At 37.9% G+C, this 22,060-nt stretch overlaps 1 protein-coding gene across 1 annotated transcript; it reads left to right on the top strand.

Moving 5' to 3' along the window:
• Positions 1 to 18,688: 18,688 nt before the first annotated feature.
• LOC147633704 (uncharacterized) lies at positions 18,689 to 20,232 on the top strand. The gene is made up of 2 exons (XM_086804473.1): positions 18,689 to 18,963; positions 19,264 to 20,232. Exon 2 carries the CDS (start codon positions 19,537 to 19,539, stop codon positions 20,167 to 20,169), a length of 633 nt encoding a protein of 210 aa, XP_086660599.1. The 5' UTR covers positions 18,689 to 18,963; positions 19,264 to 19,536; the 3' UTR covers positions 20,170 to 20,232.
• The last annotated feature ends 1,828 nt before the right edge of the window (positions 20,233 to 22,060 follow it).

Here is a 22,060-nt window from a genome sequence, read left to right as displayed (position 1 = left end):
TAAATGGATGTGAAGTGATGTGATGTGGATCTGGATAGATGTAAATGGATGTGATGTGGATCTGGATAGCTGTAAATGGATGTGATGTGATGTGATGTGATCTGGATAGATGTAAATGGATGTGATGTGATGTGGATCTTGATAGCTGTAAATGGATGTGAAGTGATGTGATGTGGATCTGGATAGATATAAATGGATGTGATGTGGATTTGGATAGATGTAAATGGATGTGAAGTGATGTGATATAGATCTGGATAGATGTAAATGGATCTGATGTGATGTGGATCTGATTGGATGTGAATGGATGCAATGTAATGTGGATGGATGTGAATGGATGTGGATGGATGTGAATGGATGTGATGTGATGTGGATGGATGATGTGATGTGATGTGGATGGATGTGAATGGATGCGATGAGATGTGGACGGATGTGAATGGATGTGATGTGATGTGAATGGATCTGAATGGATGTGAATAGATGTGATGTGAGGTGAATGCATCTGAATGGATGCGAGTGGATGTGAATGGATCTGAATGGATGTGAGTGGATGAGTGGATGTGAATGGATGTGGATGGATGTGGATGGATATGAATGGATGTGATATGATGTGAGTGGATGTAAATGGATGAGAATGAATGTAGGACGATGTGAGTGGATGTAAATGGATGAGAATGGATGTAGGACGATGGGAATGGATATGAATGGATGTGGAATGTCCGATGTGAATTAATGTAGAAGAATGTGGAATAATGAGAAATGACGTGAAACGATGTGGAAAGATGGAAATTGTTGGAAACTATAATTATATATGACACTTATTTTTAAAAGACTGTTTGATGTCAAGAATGTTGGGAAGCATTTTGACTATCTTGTTGATTAAGGTCGTGAGGACCTAAGTGAAAAGGTTGCAACAGCTAACGGAGAGTCAATGAAGGACGTCTCGCGTGGCAAGGTCCTCGGTTCGATTAAAATGGTGAGCTTCCGGTACGGTGGATGAGGGACCAAGGAAGCAACCTATGAGTGAAGTGCTAGGTGACCTACGAAGGAGCCTAGAGGGTGCTGACCATACGGTGCTTGGGCTCTAGGTCGTCGAAGATATTCACGTGTGCGTCGGGGAAGAAAATGAGTTGGAGTTGTTTTCTGAACACGGGCATGGATCTAGTTGATTGACCTTGCTGGATCTAGTTGATTGACCTTGCTAGTCTCCAACGGATGAGTTCATGACCCTTTTATATGGATCTTGTTGATTGCTCTAGCTGATCTTCAACAGAGAGCCCATCTGGATTTTTATGTGATTATATTCCCAAGTACTATGAGCTAGGAACTATTGAAAAGGCCCTTAAGTGAGCAGGTGGTGAGCGTTCTGGTTGCCAATGATGCCATAGGTACACCGATGAAGGAATGATTGGAAATTGGACTTCAAGCTAGATATTTTTGAGGATTATGATCAGTGATACTATGGTTTCATTTCAAGTTTGCTTTAAAGACAGCTGAATCTGTGAAAAGGCAATTTCATATTGGGTGCCTTTTCACAGCTGAATCTGTGAAAAGGCAATTTCATATTGGGTGCATAAGTGGTGTGTCTAAATTGTATTTTGCATGAATCCGACTAGGAGGCTTGGGTACTCTTTTCCTTGGTACCCACCAGGACAAAACATAACCAAATTTCAAAATGGATCATATCAATACAGTGGTTGGGCGGTTGGCTAACCCATGGGATTGGATGGGGTTAGGCAGGACTGGATCCCTAAAATAAGACTCAATTCTGTTAAGTTAAGATAGTTGAAGTAAATCACGGATAATCCTTGTTCTATGAAAAAGAATCAACGACTGTGTCTCTTAACGGGGAAAAAATCGTTGGTCTCTATGATCCAATTGCAAGTTCCTCCCTTGACTCGGCCATGTAACTTGTGGGTTTGGTTGGAATGAAAAAGGGTAATTTAAGGCTCTTGACTACGTTAGAATAATTTTTCCTGGAGGAATCGCCTATGCCTTCTGGGCAAGGAAAGTTTTTCTAGGCTCGGTTTTGGAAGAACCGAGAGATTAGTATCTTGTCCAGATATTCGTGGGGGGCGAGGCCTCGAGTGGGAGACTCTGTCCTCGTAAGAAGTGCTACTTTCAGTGCTAGCACCCCTGAATTCATTGCGCGGAGGGGGCAGGGATCTTTCAGCTGGTATCAGAGCGAATTGGCTAAAGTTGATCAACCAAGAAGCAAGAAATGTCAAAAATTTATGAGTTACCAGTAAAAGATTATAACTGTGTGATGAAATTCATACAAATTGATATTCAGAATGAAGATTCATAAATTGGGAATTGGGTCTCCAGATGGAAGTACCGCAATTGTGTGGAATCCCTGACTTGCTTGATGCCTAGATATGATGGTATTTACCTTATAGTTCCAAGGACTATGATTACTCGTATATATCGTGGGTATAACTGCAGCTCTTTACTGGCAATATATACGAGTAAATCTAAGACCTTGAAGTTATAAGCAAAAATGCTATCCAAATAATGAATTCGAATGCTGGTTGATATGATTTTAGAATATATACGAGTAAATCTAAGACCTTGAAGTTATAAGCAAAAATGCTATCCAGATGATGAATTCGAATGCTGGTTGATATGATTTTAGAATTTTGGTTGAGAATTGATGAATTGATTTGGATTCTCATTGAAAGATGATGACTTCTGAATTCTAGTTGGAAGAAGATAAGTTGAATAAAGCCACAATGAGGATGAATGGAGAGAATCCCAATGATGATGTTAGTAACTGGAAGACGATTAAGACTTTCATAGCAAATCATTATGAGATTAGTGGATCGCGCTGATAGATTGTTGCTATTTGACTTTTGACCCAGTGGACCGAATTAAGGAATGTCAAATTGAGAACCCACATAATTGAAATTACCGTGGGGGAATGTTCAAATGGAATTTCCAGTCTAATGGACCATTATTGTGTTAAAAATATGAATGAATTATTCTCTGATAATGAGTTCTATATGTTCTTCTTGTAGAAGGGATATTATTTATCCCAGGATTCTGTGGGGGCTGACCAAGCTATAAGGAACCCCAAAATCAGTTGGATCTAAAGTCGGATTTGAATTATAAATAAAGTGGTCTTTTCACCGGAGCATCTTGGTTAATTTGGAAAAAGGGACTTAATATGAATTTTCGTATTGATAGGATCATGGATCGAGGTCATCGTGGTAGAAATGTTAACCCCCAACTCGAAGAGGAAGAGCTCGACCTAGATGTTTGTAAAGATCTTTTCATAGAGCTCAGTCTGGACCTTTCAAGGGTGAAGGAGAAAACTTGGGTGAGGTTGTGGAGAAGTGGATCGAAGCAATGGAAGAATACTTCAATGTCACTGGATACAACGAGAGGAGTAAAATAGCTCTTGCAAGGCTGAAGATAGTTAAAACAGCCAAAGTGGCATGGAGAAACCACTGCGAGACAAACCATCTAGATCGGAACACCTAGACATGGAATGATCTCAAGATTTACCTAAGGAAGAGATTCTGTCCTCCCGGCTTTTTGGAAACCAAGATGAATGAATTCTTAGAGTTAACCCAGGGGAGCAAAGCTGTTGAAGAATATCACCAAGCGTTTGCTCTCCTCCTCAAATACTCGCCATCGCTGGATGAAGAACAGCTGATGGCTAGGTTCATTCAGGGAATGAACAAACCCTTGAATACCCTGGTGAACAATGCCAAGCCAGTTTCTATGGCTGAAGCCGTATGGATCGCGAAGGATTTCGCCAAGGCCTTTGTTGTCAAGGTGTCCCGCCCTAATCCAGCACCATCATCTTTCAAAATATTTCTAGCTCCGGAAGGTGATTCCAACTTTCCACCTCCTAAGAGACAACTAGGTCAAACTCAGGATATGGGAAGTTCCAGAATGGAAGAAAGGTCTTTTTCTCGAAATATAATCCCCAGGAATTCAACTTGAGAAATTCCACTCTTGAACAAAGAAATTAAATGCTTTAACTGGTCAAGGATTCGGACATCGCAGTATGGATTGCCCAACTCCTTTTGGATCAAGGTTTTCGGGGCAAGGAAGTCAGGGACCAAGATTCCAGACTCCCGCTCCGTCCTTCCAGAGTAATCAGGTTCCTTTCCGTCAAAATCAGGGAAACCCCAGAGGTAGACTCTCTGACCAACACTCAGTTTCAATCCAAAGTAATGAAAGACCTCAGTCTAAGAATTGGGGAAATCAAAGAGAGAAGTTCCCAAACCAGCCGTCCACTTCCAAGGTAGTAACCCTGGAAGTGATTTAAGAAGAAAGTGATAAAAGAGATTATTCTCCAGTTGAGATGAGGACATCTGGTGCGTTTTTTAAGTAGGATGTAAGATTCCTCCCTCCAGCTTTTAAAGTGTAAAGGTGTAAGAACCTCCCCTTCTGTCTCTTGTAATCATCCCCCCTCAGAAATGGAAAAAGATCTTGTTTTACCCTGTTTTGGCCTTGAGAGATTCAAAATTAAGATATTTTCGGATGAAAAAAAATCTCCTAATGTCTAAGATGAATTCCCCTAAAATAGAAGCTCAAAATAAACTTTCCAATGTGCATTAGGAATTAATTGAATATGTGTATAAGAGACCTTAGCCTAAGGGTCCACATTTTCAAAAAAAATTAGATTAAGATCCACCTAAGGTTCCAAAGGGCCAATAGGATTAATCCAAGTGTTGGGATGAGATAAATACAATGAATAAAAGAAAATAGCCCAAAAATGAGTAAATTCTCACATAAGATGAAGAGTTGACTAAGTATAAGGTTTATTAGTTAAAAACTAAGGTATATTAGTAAAAAAATGAGATATTTAGGTGAAATGATGCATTTTTGACACCTCAGTAAGGTGGGAAACCCACTTGAGCTAGGTGCCTTCTTTATCATCATTCCTTGGGTTTTTTAATTCAAAAAAATGTGATATTTTTATCTCTCCTCTCTCTTGGAGCAAACTAGATCAAAAAGGGAGCCAAACTGATCCAAATCTTGTCCAAATTGGGTCAAACTAAAGCTGGAAGGCTCTAGAACCTAGTTGGACTTGGTTAGTGGCCTCCCTCACCTATAAATAGACCCTCATTCCTTTGTATTTTCATCTTTGAGCTATACCATGCCAGTATTCTCCTTTAAATTAGCATATTTCTTTTATCCCTTACTTTGCCTATTCTCTTGGGAGATTTGGAGCTTCTCTCTCCTTCAACCTCTCTTGGAGATTGCTCTCTCTCTCTCTCTCTCTCTCGGTGGCCAAGGACTTGCTTAGGTAATCCAAAGAATCAAGCCTAATTCAAAGGTAATCCTATTTTAATGGTTTTTTTTATCTCAACAATGATTTTCTTCTTCTCAACCCCTCTCAAGCTTGAGAAGCTTTCAAAGTAATGGTTCTTTCTTCAAATCAAGCTTTCCAAAGATTCATAATGTCTAATTAGAATTCTGTTAATCTTTATGCTTAATTATAATATTTTCTTTAAGAAAATCTCTCTTGAAAAGATTAATAATCTTTATGGCTAGATCCAAGTTAGTAAAAGAATGATTTTCAATGATAATCCCTTGTTTCAATCTAAACTCTAGGCTTGATGAGCTAGAGAATGAGAATTGATATTTTCATGATTTTAATTTAGTAACAATGATGGTTAAGTCTTTTTAGTTTGATTATGAGTACGAAAAATCACATTAACTCATTCTAAATTGAAAGGGGATTATACTAACAATTGTAGAAATGAGGAATGGTTATTTTAGTTTAAGTAAGAGAAATAATCATAATTATGGCTATAATTATGCTAAGTATGCATAATTTAATTTTAAGTCTAAAAGAGAAGTTTTTATCATATTTTCATTACAAGTTTTCAATTCAAATAGAAAAATGAATATTATCAGTAATTGCAACGAAGCTAGGTAAAATTTTCTAGAAAAAAGATAAATCTTAAATTTATGCATATTTTGATTTAAGCAAAAAGAGGAATTCCTATCATACTCTAGGATTAGATATTTTATGCAGAAAGAATGATTTTTATCATATTCATGGAAAATACTTTTTTAGTATTTATGCATAAACATTTAATTAAGAGAAAAGAGGAGTTTTTGATAAATTTACTTTTATGCATAAGAATTTAGATGTAAAAAGAGGAATTCCCATGATATTCAAGATCCAAACAATTAAATGTTAAAAGATGAAATTTTGGCATAATTCAAAATATGAGTATTTATCAAAAGTAGAATTCGGAGTATTTTCATTTTCTTAAGAAAAACGGGTAGAATTGATTTTGTAAATTCCATGAATCTTTTATTCAAAAAGAATAATATCGAATATATCTTATTTTGAGAAATTTGAGAAAGAATGTGAAAACATCCATCGAGAAAACTTGGATAATCACTACTAGAGGTTTAGGGCATACCGGCGTTAGAATACCGACGCAAATGTCGAACGTCGGTATGCCCGTTAAACTTGGAGGCGAAAAGTCGGGCGGGTAATTTTCAAAAGTTCATATACCGACGTGTACACCGACGCTTATACCGACGCGTGTACCGACATATATACCAACAAATATACCGGCGCTCGTAAGTTTTTTACAACTGAGAACCTATTGTTCTCTGTTTTGCGCGGCATCGAACTGCATCCAGAGAAGGTATGCGTCCGTCCATCTCCTTCAAGCTTTCGTCTTTTTACATTCAACCCACTCTTGTTGTTGTTGCTGTTGTGTGTGTGTGTGTGTGTGTGTGTGTGTGTGTGTGTGGAGAGACTTAGTGAAAGGTGTGTGTAGATCTCCCTTTCTCTCTCTCTCCTTGGACGGTTTGCCTCTCCCCATCTCCTCATCTTCTTATGGCATTTTGCCTCTCTTTCTTTCCTCATCTTCTTATGTGTGTGTGTGTGTGTGTGTGTGTGTGTGTGGAGAGATTAAGGTAAATGAAGATTAGGTTAAATGTGTGATGTGTGTGTATATCTCATTCCCCTCTCTCCATCCTTCTTCTAATTACCTTCTTAATTTTGTATGGAGAGAAGATTTGTATGTGTGTGTTGTGAGAGATGTAGAGAGTGAGAGAGCTTGTGTATGTGAATCTATTACTAATGTATGCAATGTGTGTGTAGGTTTGTTTCTTCCACGTGTGTCCTACCTTGCAGATCTGCTTCGAACACGCACTATCCAATCCACATTTGAGAGGTAATCATATTACCAATTATGTTGTTTTATTAATATTACTTCTCTTTTTGTTCTCAATTTGTAATTTTTAATAGAAATTGAGTATGCAAGCATGTTGTTTTTAATTTGTTCTCAATTTGTAATTTTTAATTAAAATTGAGTATGCAAGCTTGTTGTTTTATGCACATCTATGCTAATATTAGCATATATGTGAGTGCATACAAAATTAATGTATGTGCTTATTTGTCTTTATACACACACACACACACTTTGAAAGAGAGAGAGATTTTCTTCTTGGCGCTTACCCAAGGCATTTCGGTCTCTTTTTCGACTTGAAATCTAATGTCTAAGACATGCATGTGAACGCTATGTCTATATGTATATACTCTAATGTAATTGCCTAAAGCACATATCCATAAGCTAATGTATAAGTTATTTTTAAAATCTCCCTCAACGGCTGGGGAAAAGAAGCCCGTTTGACGCTTTAAATGTTATTTTTAAAATCTCCCTCACGGCTGGGGAAAAGAAGCCCTGTTTTATGGTTTACATAATGCTTTGTGTAATGCATAATGATTTGCATTTAATGAGCTACACATACATGTTATCCTGCTAGATGGAGCCTCTCAATCTTGAAGAGAGAATAGCGTGTCCATGCATGCGATGTAAGTACCAAATCTTTCGAAAACGAAGGATTTGCAACCAGCATATTCATGACACTAGCATATTTCCAATGGAGCGCTTGCAAAATTTACGGTTTCAATCGTACAACCAAGCAAGTGTGCAGCCGCATCTTGATAACATTGCGTCTATGAATTCTCGTCCCCAACAAAGGATGAGAATATCGAAGGAGGGAGTGACAGATGGAGCTCAATTAACAGCACCCGAGGAGGGAATGGAAGAAGGTCAGGAAATGGAAGACGGTCCAATGGAGGAAATGTTGGATGCCTTCATCGAACAATAAGAAGCTCTCTTCAAGGAGCATGAACATGAAGATCATCAACCACGACATTCTGAACTGTCAAATTATGAACCAAGATACAAAGAAGAACATGGATGTATATTTGGCACCACTTATTGATGAGTTACGCACCTTGTGGAACGGAATTGAAGTGAAGGACATGTCAAAGCAGCAGAGTGGCCAAAGACTTGCAACTGTACAAGGTATTCTCATGTGGACAATGCATGATTGGTCTGGCTATGGAGAATGCTCAGGTTTGTCTATATCAGGTTACAATGCATGTCCTGTATGTGGTCCTCGACTTGATTCAAGATACTCAAAAGCATTACGAAAGAATGTCTACCAAGGACATGTTAGGTATCTTCCAGAAAATCATGAATTGCGGGATGGTAATCTAGGAAGACCTCCTCCAAGTGCACTGAAGGCAAGTGATTGGAAGATCAAATGGGAGGAATGTGGTAACTTGGCATGTCTTGGGATGAAGAGGCTCTCTATCTTTCACCCACTCCCCTATTGGGTTGATCTCCTTATAAACCATTTGCTTGACCCGATGCATATTTTCAAGAATGTAGCTGACATTCTGTGGAAGACCATGATAGGAAAAAAGGAGACTAAAGGCCAAAGGGACGACTTGGAAGAGATAGGTTGCATGCAAGAGTTGTGGGCTCGCACTAGACCCAATGGAAAAGTGCTACTTCCAAGAGCCCCATGGGTTTTTAGTAAGATGGAGGAACAACAAGTGAAGAGAACAATTTCAGAACCTCGACTATGGTCTCAAGAGTCTAACAGGCAAGTCATTGGTGAGGAACGTCAAGGCCAAGGCATTAAGAGAAAGATGGATAACAATTTGAGGGAAAAAATCAATAAATTTTGCATCTTGAACTCTCATGTAATGGAGAAGTGGATTGAGACATATGAAGCTCTCAAGCGACAGCGAGTACAAGATCGTTTAAGTTTCAGAAGGAATCGCACTATAAGAAATCTCCCATATCCAGAAGGTATGCAAGCTCTTCCGGACTTTCCCACAGGTAGATGGCTAGAAGCTACAATTTTAGAAGCCAAACGTGCTGGTTTAACTATAACAGAGGAGGAGGAGGAGCTTACAAAAGGATGCGATTGGCATGTAAGTGTTTAAGTTCTACATGTCTCTCTTTTTTTTCTCTACATGTCTCAGTTTTTGTTTGTCCATCAACAATCTTTATGTGCTATTTGTAGTATCACAAATATGGGGCGTTTTGGTCACATGGATGTCATTTTCGAGTAGAACGAATAGACCAAAGAAGAGCAACCTTTGATTGTGGTGTCACAGCACAGTTTGTTCAAGAAAGTCGTGCAAGTGCAAGCAATGATAACACAATTACTGGAATACTTGATTACTTTGGAACCATTCAAGACATATTAAAGGTTGGCTTCAGAAGTTTTGAGTTGTTTATCTTTGATGTGAAGTGGTTCATGAAATCCTGGCATGAGGTAGGAGTAGGAGAGTCTCAATGGAAGACCCAGTAGCTATTTCCAAAAGTGGTCTCCATCATGTCTTCAAAAGTTTGTAGTCGCCAAGCCGGCATCCACATAACTCGCTCGTAATAGCCAAAGAGCTGCTTGAGGGTTGGCCTTTTATTGATGTCGAAAGCAAGACCTTGGGTGCCTTCAACATAATGGTCCCAGTCCGAAAACAACTCCAACAGCGTGATGATAAGATTGAAGAACCAAATAGTGGCTATCACAGCTGGGTCGGGGACCTGGTCATAATGGCGGATGAACTCCTAGAAGCACCAGACCATACTCTCTTCAGTGCAAGAATGCTGCGCAGATGGTGGAGCGAACCACAAAAAGTTGAAATTTGTCTTCGGATTCTTCTACTACTCTTCTGTATGAAACACACTCCATGCCCACCGTCGCCAAATGGGGAGGTAGTCGGGGGCTGATCCTCAATGCACGTGGCATGTTGCAATAAGTCTCCTAAATAAATGGTTTGGCAAGGAATGGTCATTGCCAAGCCATCTGCTTGCCCATAAGATTGAATTTTATGGGGCGAGCAGCGGCGGCAGGTGGCCGGTGGTAACCATTGTGGGTTCGGGGTGGGTGGGCACGCCGCCATTGTTGGTGCTTTGCTGTGAGGTACAGGCGAAGAAAGTTGATGTCGAGGCGGTTGGTGACGTGGATAAGTGGCTCAGCCTAGAGTTGGCGATCGATCAGGATGGCTATAGTCTACTCGAACTCTGTGCGGTCAGGGGATTGTGCCAATTTAGGGAGTTGAGCAGAGGGTTGACCTCCTCGTCGCGAGCTTAGACACGGGTGGTGGCGGGATCTCCCCTTCTTTGAGGGATTGGGTGGTGGTTTGCTGAGCCAAAGGTGCTATTGAGATGTGGAGGGTCTGGTGGCAAGGTTGGCGTCGAGAAGTGGTTGGGGTTTAGTGGATGAGGAGGGTATATCCCGAAAGGCAGTATGCATGCCTAATTGAAAGGTTAAGAGAGGTGGTGAAGGGGGAGTGTGTGATGGGGGTGGGGGTGGGGGTGGGGGTGGGGTGGGGTGGGAAAATGAAGGGGGAGAGAAGGAGATTCCTTAAAAATCAAGAAAAAATCCTAAAAATTGTAGAAATTCAAGGAATCCATTCTTCCAAAAATATCCACAATAAAATATGTGGTATTTTGGTAAAACTTTCCATTAATGCTTATTTTAAACCATAAAAAATAGAAAAAAAATAGCATTAAACTCACGGAATTCCCCCGCAACGTCGATTCATCCATTGAATAGTAGTAACACACATTCTAACCACCATATCAACAATTCACGTGTAAATCATCAACACAAATCAACAAAATAACATTTTTTATTTAGTAAATATTAAAATTTACTTCAAAAATTACCAAAAATTGCAATAAGAAAGAAAAAATAACAACAATTAACTAGAGATTTATCTCATACCACTGTTAAAACCCTAAGATCTCTCTAGATAATTGTTATGCATAAACATGCATAAATCAGGCATAAACTCATCCACCCAACCACCCCCGAGCCCAAGGGATGCACACATGAATTATAATGAAGTACATCTTACCTTTACCTTGATGTCCCATACCATCAAGAGGTATAACTCCAATCCAATAGCATGTAGCTATAGTGTGAAATGGTAGGTGAGTAGTTATGATCCTCTACACAAGAGAACATAACATAACCTAGCTATAGTGTGAAATGGTAGGTGAGTAGTTATAATCCTCTACACAAGAGAACATAACATAACCTAGCCTCAAGATAACATCAAGAACCATAGCCTAAGCCTCAAGATAACATCAAGAGACCATCCCTTGAGTGTGTCCCATGCCCCTATTATATAGGAGGGCCCTCAAGTGACTCTTGACTCTCCATTTCCCATGTGTGATCCTTGGATGCCTAACCCTAACCTTAACCCTTAAGGTTAGTCCTAACCCATGCTCCACTAGAGCTTGTTCCCATGCTCCCATTCTCACAAGCCTAATGTGGGTTAGCCTCCTAGTATATGCACACATAATGTGCATATAACAAAACATCACACTAAAATCCTTTATTTTTCTCCGACAAGTAGATTTTTCCACAAACCCTCTAGGCCTCGCAGAGATACTATAAACATAGATCCCAATTAATGTTGCAAGTTCAACACATGATGCTGAGTAGACCATTTAGCAAGAGGTCTAAAACCCTACACAATATTGAGTGAAGATACCTTTGCTCAAGTCTATAAAGTGAAAGTGTCTCAAAAGACATTCATGGATAAATGCTACACTGGCAATGCTCAAGTCTTTAAAGTGAAAGTGATTGAAAAGACATTCATGAATGAATGTTGCCAAATGCATTATTAGGAGTGATGGAATGATTTCAAAAGTAATGTATGCAGTGAACAAGGTGACTCCATTGCATGTATTTCATCAAGGGATCATTGGGCCGCTTAGTTTAGTGAGGTATGAGGGAAGAGCACATCAAAATCTATAGGTATTAGAATGGAGGCCACTTAGACAAGTGGATGTTCTTGATGCAATCAAATATGCAATTATATGGGAGATATCCTACACCAAGAGACTTCAAGGACATTCCGAGTGAGGTTAAAAATGTGGAGTGCTTCCATGACACATTTTTAGCATTATTAATTAATTGATGGAGACAATGGAGTTTCTTCATGACAATGAGTTACTGCACAATGATCTCATGCAATGAAAATCCTCAATCATTTTTTTGGCCCGTTCAAACAATTTGTATGTAGGTTTGATTGATTAGGGGATTAGCACCTCCACAACAACGATCAATCATTATCAAGCCTTCTAGATGACAAGGAAGGAACTTGGAGTGAGCACATTGCAACAAAAAGTATAAGCGTGTGATGTTGCTCCAAAATGTTTCAACACTCATCCTCCTATCTTTAAGTGATCACAAGACATATATTCTTTATGTTATCAATGTGAAGAACTTATTGGAATATGTAAAGGTTGAGGACATAAGTGACATGTGTTTCTTAGTCTATAATCTTTTGAAAGCTTGTAATAATTTGTTGTTCAAATCTCAAAGGGTTCTAGGCTCCGTCCTCATGACAAATAAACATATCTTATTATTTATTTTTAAATCTTTGATGATACAATTTTGAAGAGCTAGTGTATTTCTTTGAATCAATGTGCATTATGAATACTCTTATTGTGAATTTTTAATTTTTAATATTCACAAAATGTCATTGGAATCTCTCAATGTAAATATGTAAATCTCTCAATGTGAATATTATTCATAGTTTGACACTTGATGTTATGATATATGTGAGACCCTCACCCCCTCCACGATGCCCCCTCCGAGGGCACTGGCGGCGGCGGAAGCAACGTCAGCCTCTCGCGAGCGGGGCAGGGATCCACACTTGGGGCCTCGCCCACGGATGTTCGGACAAGAGACTAGCCCGGTGGTTCCTTTGAAACCGAGCCCGAAAAAACTCCTTGCTTGGAAGAAACGGGCGATTCCGCCAAGAAAAATTATCTAACGGGAGAATTGATCTAACGAGTCAAAGTCTTAGCTAACCAAATTGATCTGACCGAACCCGAAAGTCACATGGTCAGATCAAGGAAGAGACTTGCACTTGGATCATAGAATCACCGCTTTTTTTTCCCTTTTGTGAGGCACAGCCGACGCTGATTCCTTCCCACAGAACAAGGGTCTTCCTAGGACTAAATCTAACTAACGTAATTTAATCGTAACTATTTATATCGCACAGGAATCCCTCGATCCAACCGGCCCATGGATTAGCCAACCGCCTATCAACAACCACTATATTGGTGGGATTTCTTTATAAAAATTTGGTTATGTTTTGCCCCAATATACCGAGGAAAAGAGTTCCCAGGCCCCCTAGCCGGCGCTTCGAGCAAAATTTAATGTAGACATACCACTTACACACCCAATATAAAATTGTCATTATAATAGATTCAATTATCTTTAAAACAATCTCAATGAAATCATAGTATTATTGATCATAATCCTCCAAAATATTGAGTCTGTTGTTTTACAAAGATTTATCATCTGGACTCTCCGTTAAAGTCCAGCTAGTCAACCAACGAGATCCAATATCAAAATTCAATTCACAAAAGTAATTCTTTTCCAGTTCATTCATATCTTCCTCAACGTACGCATGGGTGTCCTAGCAACCGCGAGCCCGTGCATCACACCTGGTCACAACCCTCTAGGATCCTACTTAGGTGTCCTAGCACTTCACTCAGGGACCGCTTCGTCGGTCCTCGCCTATCCTACTAGAAGTGCACCATTTTAACTATACCGAGGCTGGTCAAGACCTCAGCAAACAGCAGGCTTTGCCCAAACGACATCCCTCGACGACTCCCCGCCACAACGAGTCTCTCCTTAGTTAAATCACAAACCAAATGCTTCCTCCATCATTCTGGCGTAAAACAATCCTTTAAAAAACAGAGGTTCTATGCAAGTAGAATTCCCGGTTTGAGTTTGATTCCACAAGAAATTTCCCCATAATCTAGATTTTCTTAATGAGAATCATTGATCTCACATCAGGGTCATCTACCCATCATTTGACTGAATTTCCAACTTGATTCTTGGTGATTTCGGTTAAGGGAAAACTACGCTAATTTAATGGTAGTCTATTCTTTGTGTCAAGATTTGGAATTGGTCTCTCGAGGTTTTTGCTTGATTCAGATTCAAGAGATGGGCAAGTAGCTTACTGGCCACCCTAGTCGTGGTCTAACCAAAATTATTCGGTTTACTTCCAACTTTGATTCCTAAGGATTTTCCTCAGATAAAAATCTAGTGAACTTCTAACCGTAAAAGGAAAATTCTAACTTTATGAATTTTATTCCTTCCTAACCACAATAGATTAAGAAATAGTTCTATATGAGAATATCGGGATTTAATAATAAAAATGCTCTTCTTCCACTAATCCAATTTTGGGTATGTATCAAATTGGTGATTTATCCACATAAAAATATCTAAGAATATTCTTTCCACCAATTTAATTATCAACATTAATATTCCCTAATTTTCTAGGTGGAATTATGGTAAAAATTCCACTTTTTTTATCAAAAATAATTTAAACCTTTTTCTACTTAAAATACCATAAAAATTTCTCTTTTTAATTAAATACAAATATCCATTTTTTTTAATATGCCAAAAATTCCTCTTTTTGCATCTAAATGATTGAATTCTGAATGTCATGGGAATTCCTCTTTTATCATTTAAAAATTCTTATGCATAAAATAAATTTATCAAAAATTTCTCTTTTTAAATTAAACAAAAATATCCATTATTTTGAATATGCCAAAAATTCCTCTTTTTACGTTTAAATGATCGAATTTCGAATGTCATGGGAATTACTCTTTTATCATTTAAAAATTCTTATGCATAAAATAAATTTATCATAAATTCTTTTTTTTCTTAATTAAATAATTATGCATAAATACAAAAAGTATTCTTTCATGAATATGGTCAAAATCATTCTTTTTACTTAAAATTTCTAAACCTACAATATGGCAAGAGTTCCTCTTTTAGCATTATGCATAAAAATAAGATATGTATTTTTTTCTCTGAAAAATTTGCCATAGCTTCGCTCTGCTATTTACTGATAATTTTTAAATTTCCTAAAAGAATAAAAGCTTGTAATGAAAATATGATAGAAGTTCTACTTTTAAGCTTAAATTTAAACTATGAATTTAAATCATAATTTTAACCATAATTATAAACATAATTATGATTATCTCACTAGATTAAGCTAATTTCAACGTCCCTCTTTTCCCAATTTGTTAGGATAATCCATTTCTCATTTAGAATGAGTTAAAGTAGTTTTTTACTACTCATAAACAATCTAAAAGAATTAACCATTATTTTAATAGCATAAAATTATGAAAATATCATTTTCTTAATCTCTAGCTCATCAAGCCTAGAGTTTAGTTTTAAAATAAGAGATTATCTTTGAGAAACATTCTTTTGTTAAAGAAATAGCCATAGAGATGACTATTCTTTTGAGAGAGAGAGATTCACTTAGAAAGCTTCTCAAGCTTGAGAGGGGTTGAGAAAAAGAAAGTCATTGAGGAAATTTAAAAAAAAACCATAAAATCTATCTTACCTCTTAGATTGGCTTGTATCTTTCTTTAGTAGTGAAGCCCCCAACCAATCAATTGGTTAGCAAGAGGAGAAGAGAACTCTAAGAGTTGTTGAAGACAGAGAGAAGCTCCAAGCTCCCCACAAGAAGAGGAAAATGAAGGGATAATAGAAAATATGATTATTTTAATATAATATTGGCATGGTCACAAATGAGAATACAAAGGAATGAGGGTTTATTTATAGGTGAGGGAGGCCTCTAACTAAGTCCAACTGGGTTCTAGACCTTTCCAGCTTCAGTTTAACTCAATTTGGATAAGATTTGGACTAGTTTGGCTCCCTTTTTGATCTAGTTTGGTCCATGAGAGAGGAGAGAGAAAAATATCCCATTTTTGGATTAAAAAACTCAAGTAATCATGAAGAAAAAGGCACCTCCTTGATGTGGCATTCTCTCTTTATTTTACTGAGGTGTCAAAATGCATCATTTCCTCTAAATATCTCATTTTTTTACTAATATCTCTTAATTTTTAACTAATAAACCTTGTACTCAATCAACTCTTCATCTTATGTGAGCGTTTACTCATTTTTGGGTATTTTCTTTTATTCTTTGGATTTATCTCATCCCAACACTTGGATTAATTCTATTGGCCCATAGGAACCTTAATTGGACCATAATCTAAAAATTTCTGAAAATCTGGACCCTTAGGCTAAGGTTTTTAATACATATTTTTAATTGATTCTTAATGCACATTAGAGAATTTATTTTGAATTTCTATTTCAGGGAATTATATTTTAGACATTGGGAGAATTTTTATATCCAAAAATATCTCAATATTGAATTACCTTTCTCTAGAATTTTTCTTCTCTCTAGGCAAAAACAAGGAAAAATAATATTTTCTTGCATTCAGAAATAGGGAATGATTACAGGGGATTGAGTTAAAAGCTTATTCATTATTCAGGCTGAGGAGGAATCTTACAATATAAGTGTGTCTTATGGATTATTCACGACATGTCATTAAAATCTTGAAGTCACTCATTTTTGTTTACTCCAATACCAATATGTAGTGTTAATATATAAACCATGTAGCGTTAATCATCAACTTCTTTTTAAAATTCATGGTCATATCTCTAAGTTCTTGATTTTTTGGTCGTATATTTATAGTTAATATGACACAAGAAGTAGAAGCTGACATACCTTAGCCACCATAACATCCTCAGCCCCACCACTACCTCCTCTTTGCCACTACCACTACCTATTGTCATTGCATCGATGCGATTGATCATCGTCAATCTCAACGAGTACTAAAGAATGAATACTTACAGTTTGTCTATCAAGACTTTTCATATTTTTTGGACAATGACTAGGTGATGATACCATCAAGGATCTAAAAATTTCTCTCAAAGAGGTAAAGAAGCTATGTTTGGACGATTTTGTTCAGTGACATGTTGTTTCAAATTTTTGGCCATGCAAAGCCAAATCCATTAAAGTATCAAGTATTTAATTCATAAGCTTAGCATGAGTTTTCATGCAATGATTTATAGAGATAGAGTAGACCTTACCTAACAATCAACAAGTTTCTATCTACTTTGACATACACAACAAGTCTTTGTGCAAGATATCCTGCATCTATATGGGGATTGGACTTCTTGCTTTAGCAATGCTAGCCATGGTAAAAAGTCACCCTCAAGAGAGAGCCACTACACAAAGAGAAAATACTACAACAGAATGGATCCTTATACCTACATCACATGATAACATTGTCATTGATGAGCCAAAGTCATACTATAGAAAGTGTTGCTCAAACGATAGTTTGTTTGTTTGGAGGCTTGAATACATGAGCTAGAGAGACAAGTACAGAGATATAGGGTAATTTTTGAACCTCTTCTCTCCTCAAATATAAATGCTCTTGAGTTTAATATAGACGAGATAATACATGATGTGAAAATAATCCTCTTGTCAATCAAGAACCAACTAAGGATATCACTCAAATGTAATTTCTTTGAGCAACCATCTTTATAAACATGTAATTGATTTATGACCAGTGTAAAGATGTACCATTTTTTGTGAATTCGAAGTACTTTTACATGATGCAATGAATTTATCTCTTTAGTATAATATGTTCTTTTTGGTTATAATGTGTTGTCCTTATTATAAATGTATACAATGTTACAAAGTAAATGCTCTCATATGCCACATGTAATACTGTATACACATATTCAAGAGTATGATTTGTTTGATTTGCTATCATTGAAACACATTGCTCGTAACGAACTATCGAGGAAGTTGTATTGCTAGTGTTAGGCACTGTGTATGTTGGAGAGCATGCCACTCATACATTGCATCCCAAACCATATAAAAAATGGCCTATACATTGTCACCATATTAAAAAATGGCCTTGAATGGTTAATATGTATGTTGATAAGAGGTTGTGGAGGCAATCATTATGACAGTGAATGCCCTCGTCGACCCGCACAAATTCGGGTTACCACCGTTTAGGCCCAAGGGCATCCGCGCTTTCCATGCGCCTGCCTGCACTTGCACATTATATGCCATCTTTACATTGTCATCCTGTCCTGAGAAGAGATTACATGACACCACACATGATCATTTGAGTGCCTTAAGAGAGCGTTTGCAAGATCATTTTGAACTTGTTTTCAAGAGGTCGATCCATAGTAGTTCAAGAGCGAGGTTCGCATGTAGTAGTTTAAGAGCGAGGCCCAATAGATAGGTAATTAAAACTCAAGGTCTAGTGGACGCTTCAACTAAGGGATGTGCAAAGAACTAGCACTCATTATTACAAGATTTTGTGTGTTCTAGGCATGAATTAAGGCATCTAAAAGGAGAACGCAAAATTGCTAACGGCTTTTTTGCAACCGTCTTCTCTCTCCCCCCTCTCTCTCTCTCTCTCTCTCTCGTTCAATTAGCGCGCTTTTCTTCTCTCTTTTCTCTCTCTCTCTCTCTCTCTCTCTCCTCCTCCTCCCTATCTTGCCACAGGTTCTTTCCACTGCTGGCTGGCTGGCCTGGCCTGGCCTGGCCTGCCTGCCTGCCTTCCTTTCCCCTAAAAAAAGAAAGCCCATCTTTCATTCTCGCCTCTCCAGCTACTTGTTTTTATCATTACTGTAGCCCTTTCTCATCATAGCCTAATATAACACAAAGCACGATGACATCCTTTATAAGTACTGAACTTCCAAACAAGAAGCCTCGAGCTTGCGAGAGCAATACCAACAACGATAATCACAGCACCAACAATATCGCCCCCCCAACCTTTGATTATGCAGCAATGTATGCTGCCTCTGGCTTGTCAGGTAGCTGTTTCATTTCACATTGATTTTTGTTCGCTTAATTTAGTATAGTAATTGCTAATTAGCGTGAGCTTGGTTTAACTTATATTATTGAATCTCATCAACGATTACTTAGTTGTAATTTTGTTGATTTCCACGCCATCTTATGTTAGGAATCGTGCATGGTGTTTGGACACTATATTCGTTCACGTATATCGAACTCATTATTAATAATCAGCTGGATTCTAATGTTAATTATTTGTTCGCGTATATTGAACTCATTATTTAGACAATATATAATGTTAATCATTGCTGAATCTCCAGAGGAAAAGGACCTTAATCTGCCAGCAGCTGGAGCTCCTGGTAGCAAGACAAAACCCTGCACAAAATTCTTCAGGCATGTAATTTATGGTATTCCAAGGGTTTTGGCATTGTTTTGTTTCCGTAATGAATTAGCCCTATTAATCTTCTTATTCTTGCTGAGTAGTTATGCCTAAGTAAGTTATAAATTGTGTGGTTAACAGCACCTCTGGATGTCCATATGGAGAGAGCTGCCACTTCCTACACTTTGTGCCAGGGGGCATTGCTGCCCTTGGCATGGCCACTTTCCCCAATTTGATGATTAACAAGCAGTTAGTAGCTAATGGAAACGCTATTGATCCTAGTTTAACAGTAAACGGCTACAAAACCCGCCTCTGCAACCGATTCAACACTCCAGAAGGCTGCAGATTCGGTGATAATTGCCATTTTGCCCACGGGGAGGCCGATTTAAGGCGGCTTGCAAAGCCCAATTATGCACTTAATCAGGCCACTAACACATTCAACTTTGGGCAACAAGATCCATCCGGCTATGTGACTAGCACTGCAGTTAATTACAATGCAGATGGGTCCTATGCTGTTGCAACTGCAGCTGGTGCTTATTCTGCCTATAATAATCCCCATTATCCCACTAATACTAGCAGTAATTACCCTTATCCAACGACTACAGCTACTGCCTACCCATCTTGTGCTACTAATTACCCAGCCTCTACCACTAATTACCCATCTTGTATGGATGGTTATTCAAGCTACCCATCATCATACACAAGCTACAATATTGATCCGACTAGCACTACACAAACAATAAGCGCTTCATCAACCTACTATGGAGAGCCCACGCCGCCTGGTGTCACAGTTGTGCCCCCCATGGTGATGCCCACCACAGGCTATGAGGCAGCTCTCACAGCTTAAATAATCCTTTAAAAATCATCAATCATTGGCTTAAATTAGCAAGGCAATTTCCTTTCTGCTGTTTTGTTCCGACGCTTATAATAACACGAGTTTTGCACCTTGCAAAGATAATTAGTGTCGAGAGTGTGTGCCCGTGGACATGTGGAACCCCATTAATTGCAATGTTTGTATTATTTTCATGCAGATAACCTTTGCTTTATTGAAGATAGCACCAAGACCAATGTTTGATCACTAAATATTGTGTTATTATAATGAAAGACTCGTTTTGCCCTTCACATTCGTAATGTTTAGTTAGCTCTAATGGAGGGTATGCTTTCTTTCCATTCCTTATACAATTAAACTTCTCATAATCTTTGCAATGTTTTGCCATGAAAACCATATTTTCTTGACAATTTCTACCTTTGGATGTAATGGAGATTACATTACTCATGCTTGGGTGTCATGGATCAGGTCAGATTAAGAACCCTCTTAGATGTAACAATATTTCATAACCTTTTACTTGTAACTAGTCATCTTTGGCAATGCATGCCTTAACCATCCCCACAAAAACTGTAATTCCCTTCCTTTCCTTGAAAATTTCTCCCAAAATAAATAGTGCTCCAAGAAATGCAAGAAATGCTTCCCTCCTATTTATAAACTATATATTTTCTCCCTTGAGAGATATAAGTACCTCTATTGGATGTATATATACTTCAAGAAAAGCCATCGAGCTTGATTTTTTGATTTTTTGAGTGGGAAAACCAGAGACACATAAAAAGCAAATATTTTCCATAAAGGACATGAGGTTTGCACAACAATCTAAGGTACTATTGAATTTGGTTAATCATCTCTACATGGTTTAAAGTACGATTGTGTGAATCCAATGTTCTCTATTTGTGTCAATTGATAAGAATGTTACCATGTAAATGTAATCTTTCTATTTCAGTTTATGAGACAGGGGCAAATAAGACCCATGAGTACACACACATGCAACATACACACATGCATGCACACACCCACGTGCACACTAAAAGTTGACCTTGCTTGAGAAGTGGCCATCTTGAACATTGATCCAAGTTTATAGGTTCAATTAGGCATCCCACATAGAATGAAAGCAATTAATTGTCAGTAATGCACAAAAATAACTTCTTTAAAATATTTCAATTAAGGGTCAAATATATCTTAGGATTATCCATTTCTCTTAGATAACATAAAAATGATAGGAAAACATAGACTCTTGGTATTGAAAATAGCAAAATAGAAGTGGCTATTAGCTAAGATAGAAGAGTTAACCATTATTACTATGGTAGACCTATTGTACCATTGCATAATTTAACTATAGTTATTGAGATGTCCCAATTTGTGGGTCCGATGGGATGGTGTGTGCGTGCATACAAGTATATGAAAAATAACCACAAGGATCTAATTAAAGGTTACCTCAAAATACATAGAGATCAATTTCTCCAACCCACCATCGACCCTCTACTCCAAATCAACCCTAAGCATCTTTGAACTAAATGAGTTTGAGACTTCAAACAAGATGATCACCATACTTGCTATGGGTAACCCAAAGCTTGGTAGTCCATGATCCACCTTTAAGCTCCATCTTTGAACTAGACAAAGAGTTTAAGACTTTAGGCAAGATGATCACGATAATTTTTAGGGGTAACTCATTTCACTTATAATGGCCCCATAGCTTATCTTAACCCCCTACTAGTGGGATGATAATTTCTCTGCAAGTTGACTTCTTATCCTTGGTTACCCTCTAAAAACAAATGTTCCCCCTTAAGCACTCTCGCTTATCATGGCACAAGTTTGAAAAATGTCTCTTTATGGCTTTGTACTTTTCGATGAGTCATCATTGAGAAGTATAGAGCCTCTTTAAGGTTTTGACTTTAAGTCTTTGTACTTT

The sequence above is a fragment of the Cibotium barometz genome, chromosome 11 (genome assembly GCF_041138505.1).
Source record: "Cibotium barometz isolate CiBa-2024 chromosome 11, ASM4113850v1, whole genome shotgun sequence".
NCBI classification, from domain to species: domain Eukaryota; kingdom Viridiplantae; phylum Streptophyta; class Polypodiopsida; order Cyatheales; family Cibotiaceae; genus Cibotium; species Cibotium barometz.
Note: the sequence above shows the minus strand (reverse complement) of the source record. Positions and strands in the feature narration are given on the sequence as shown.

What these genes read in the sequence shown, in the direction of transcription:
- LOC147633704 (XM_086804473.1), top strand. Translation starts at nt 19,537, where the DNA reads ATGGCCACTTTCCCCAATTTGATGATTAACAAGCAGTTAGTAGCTAAT.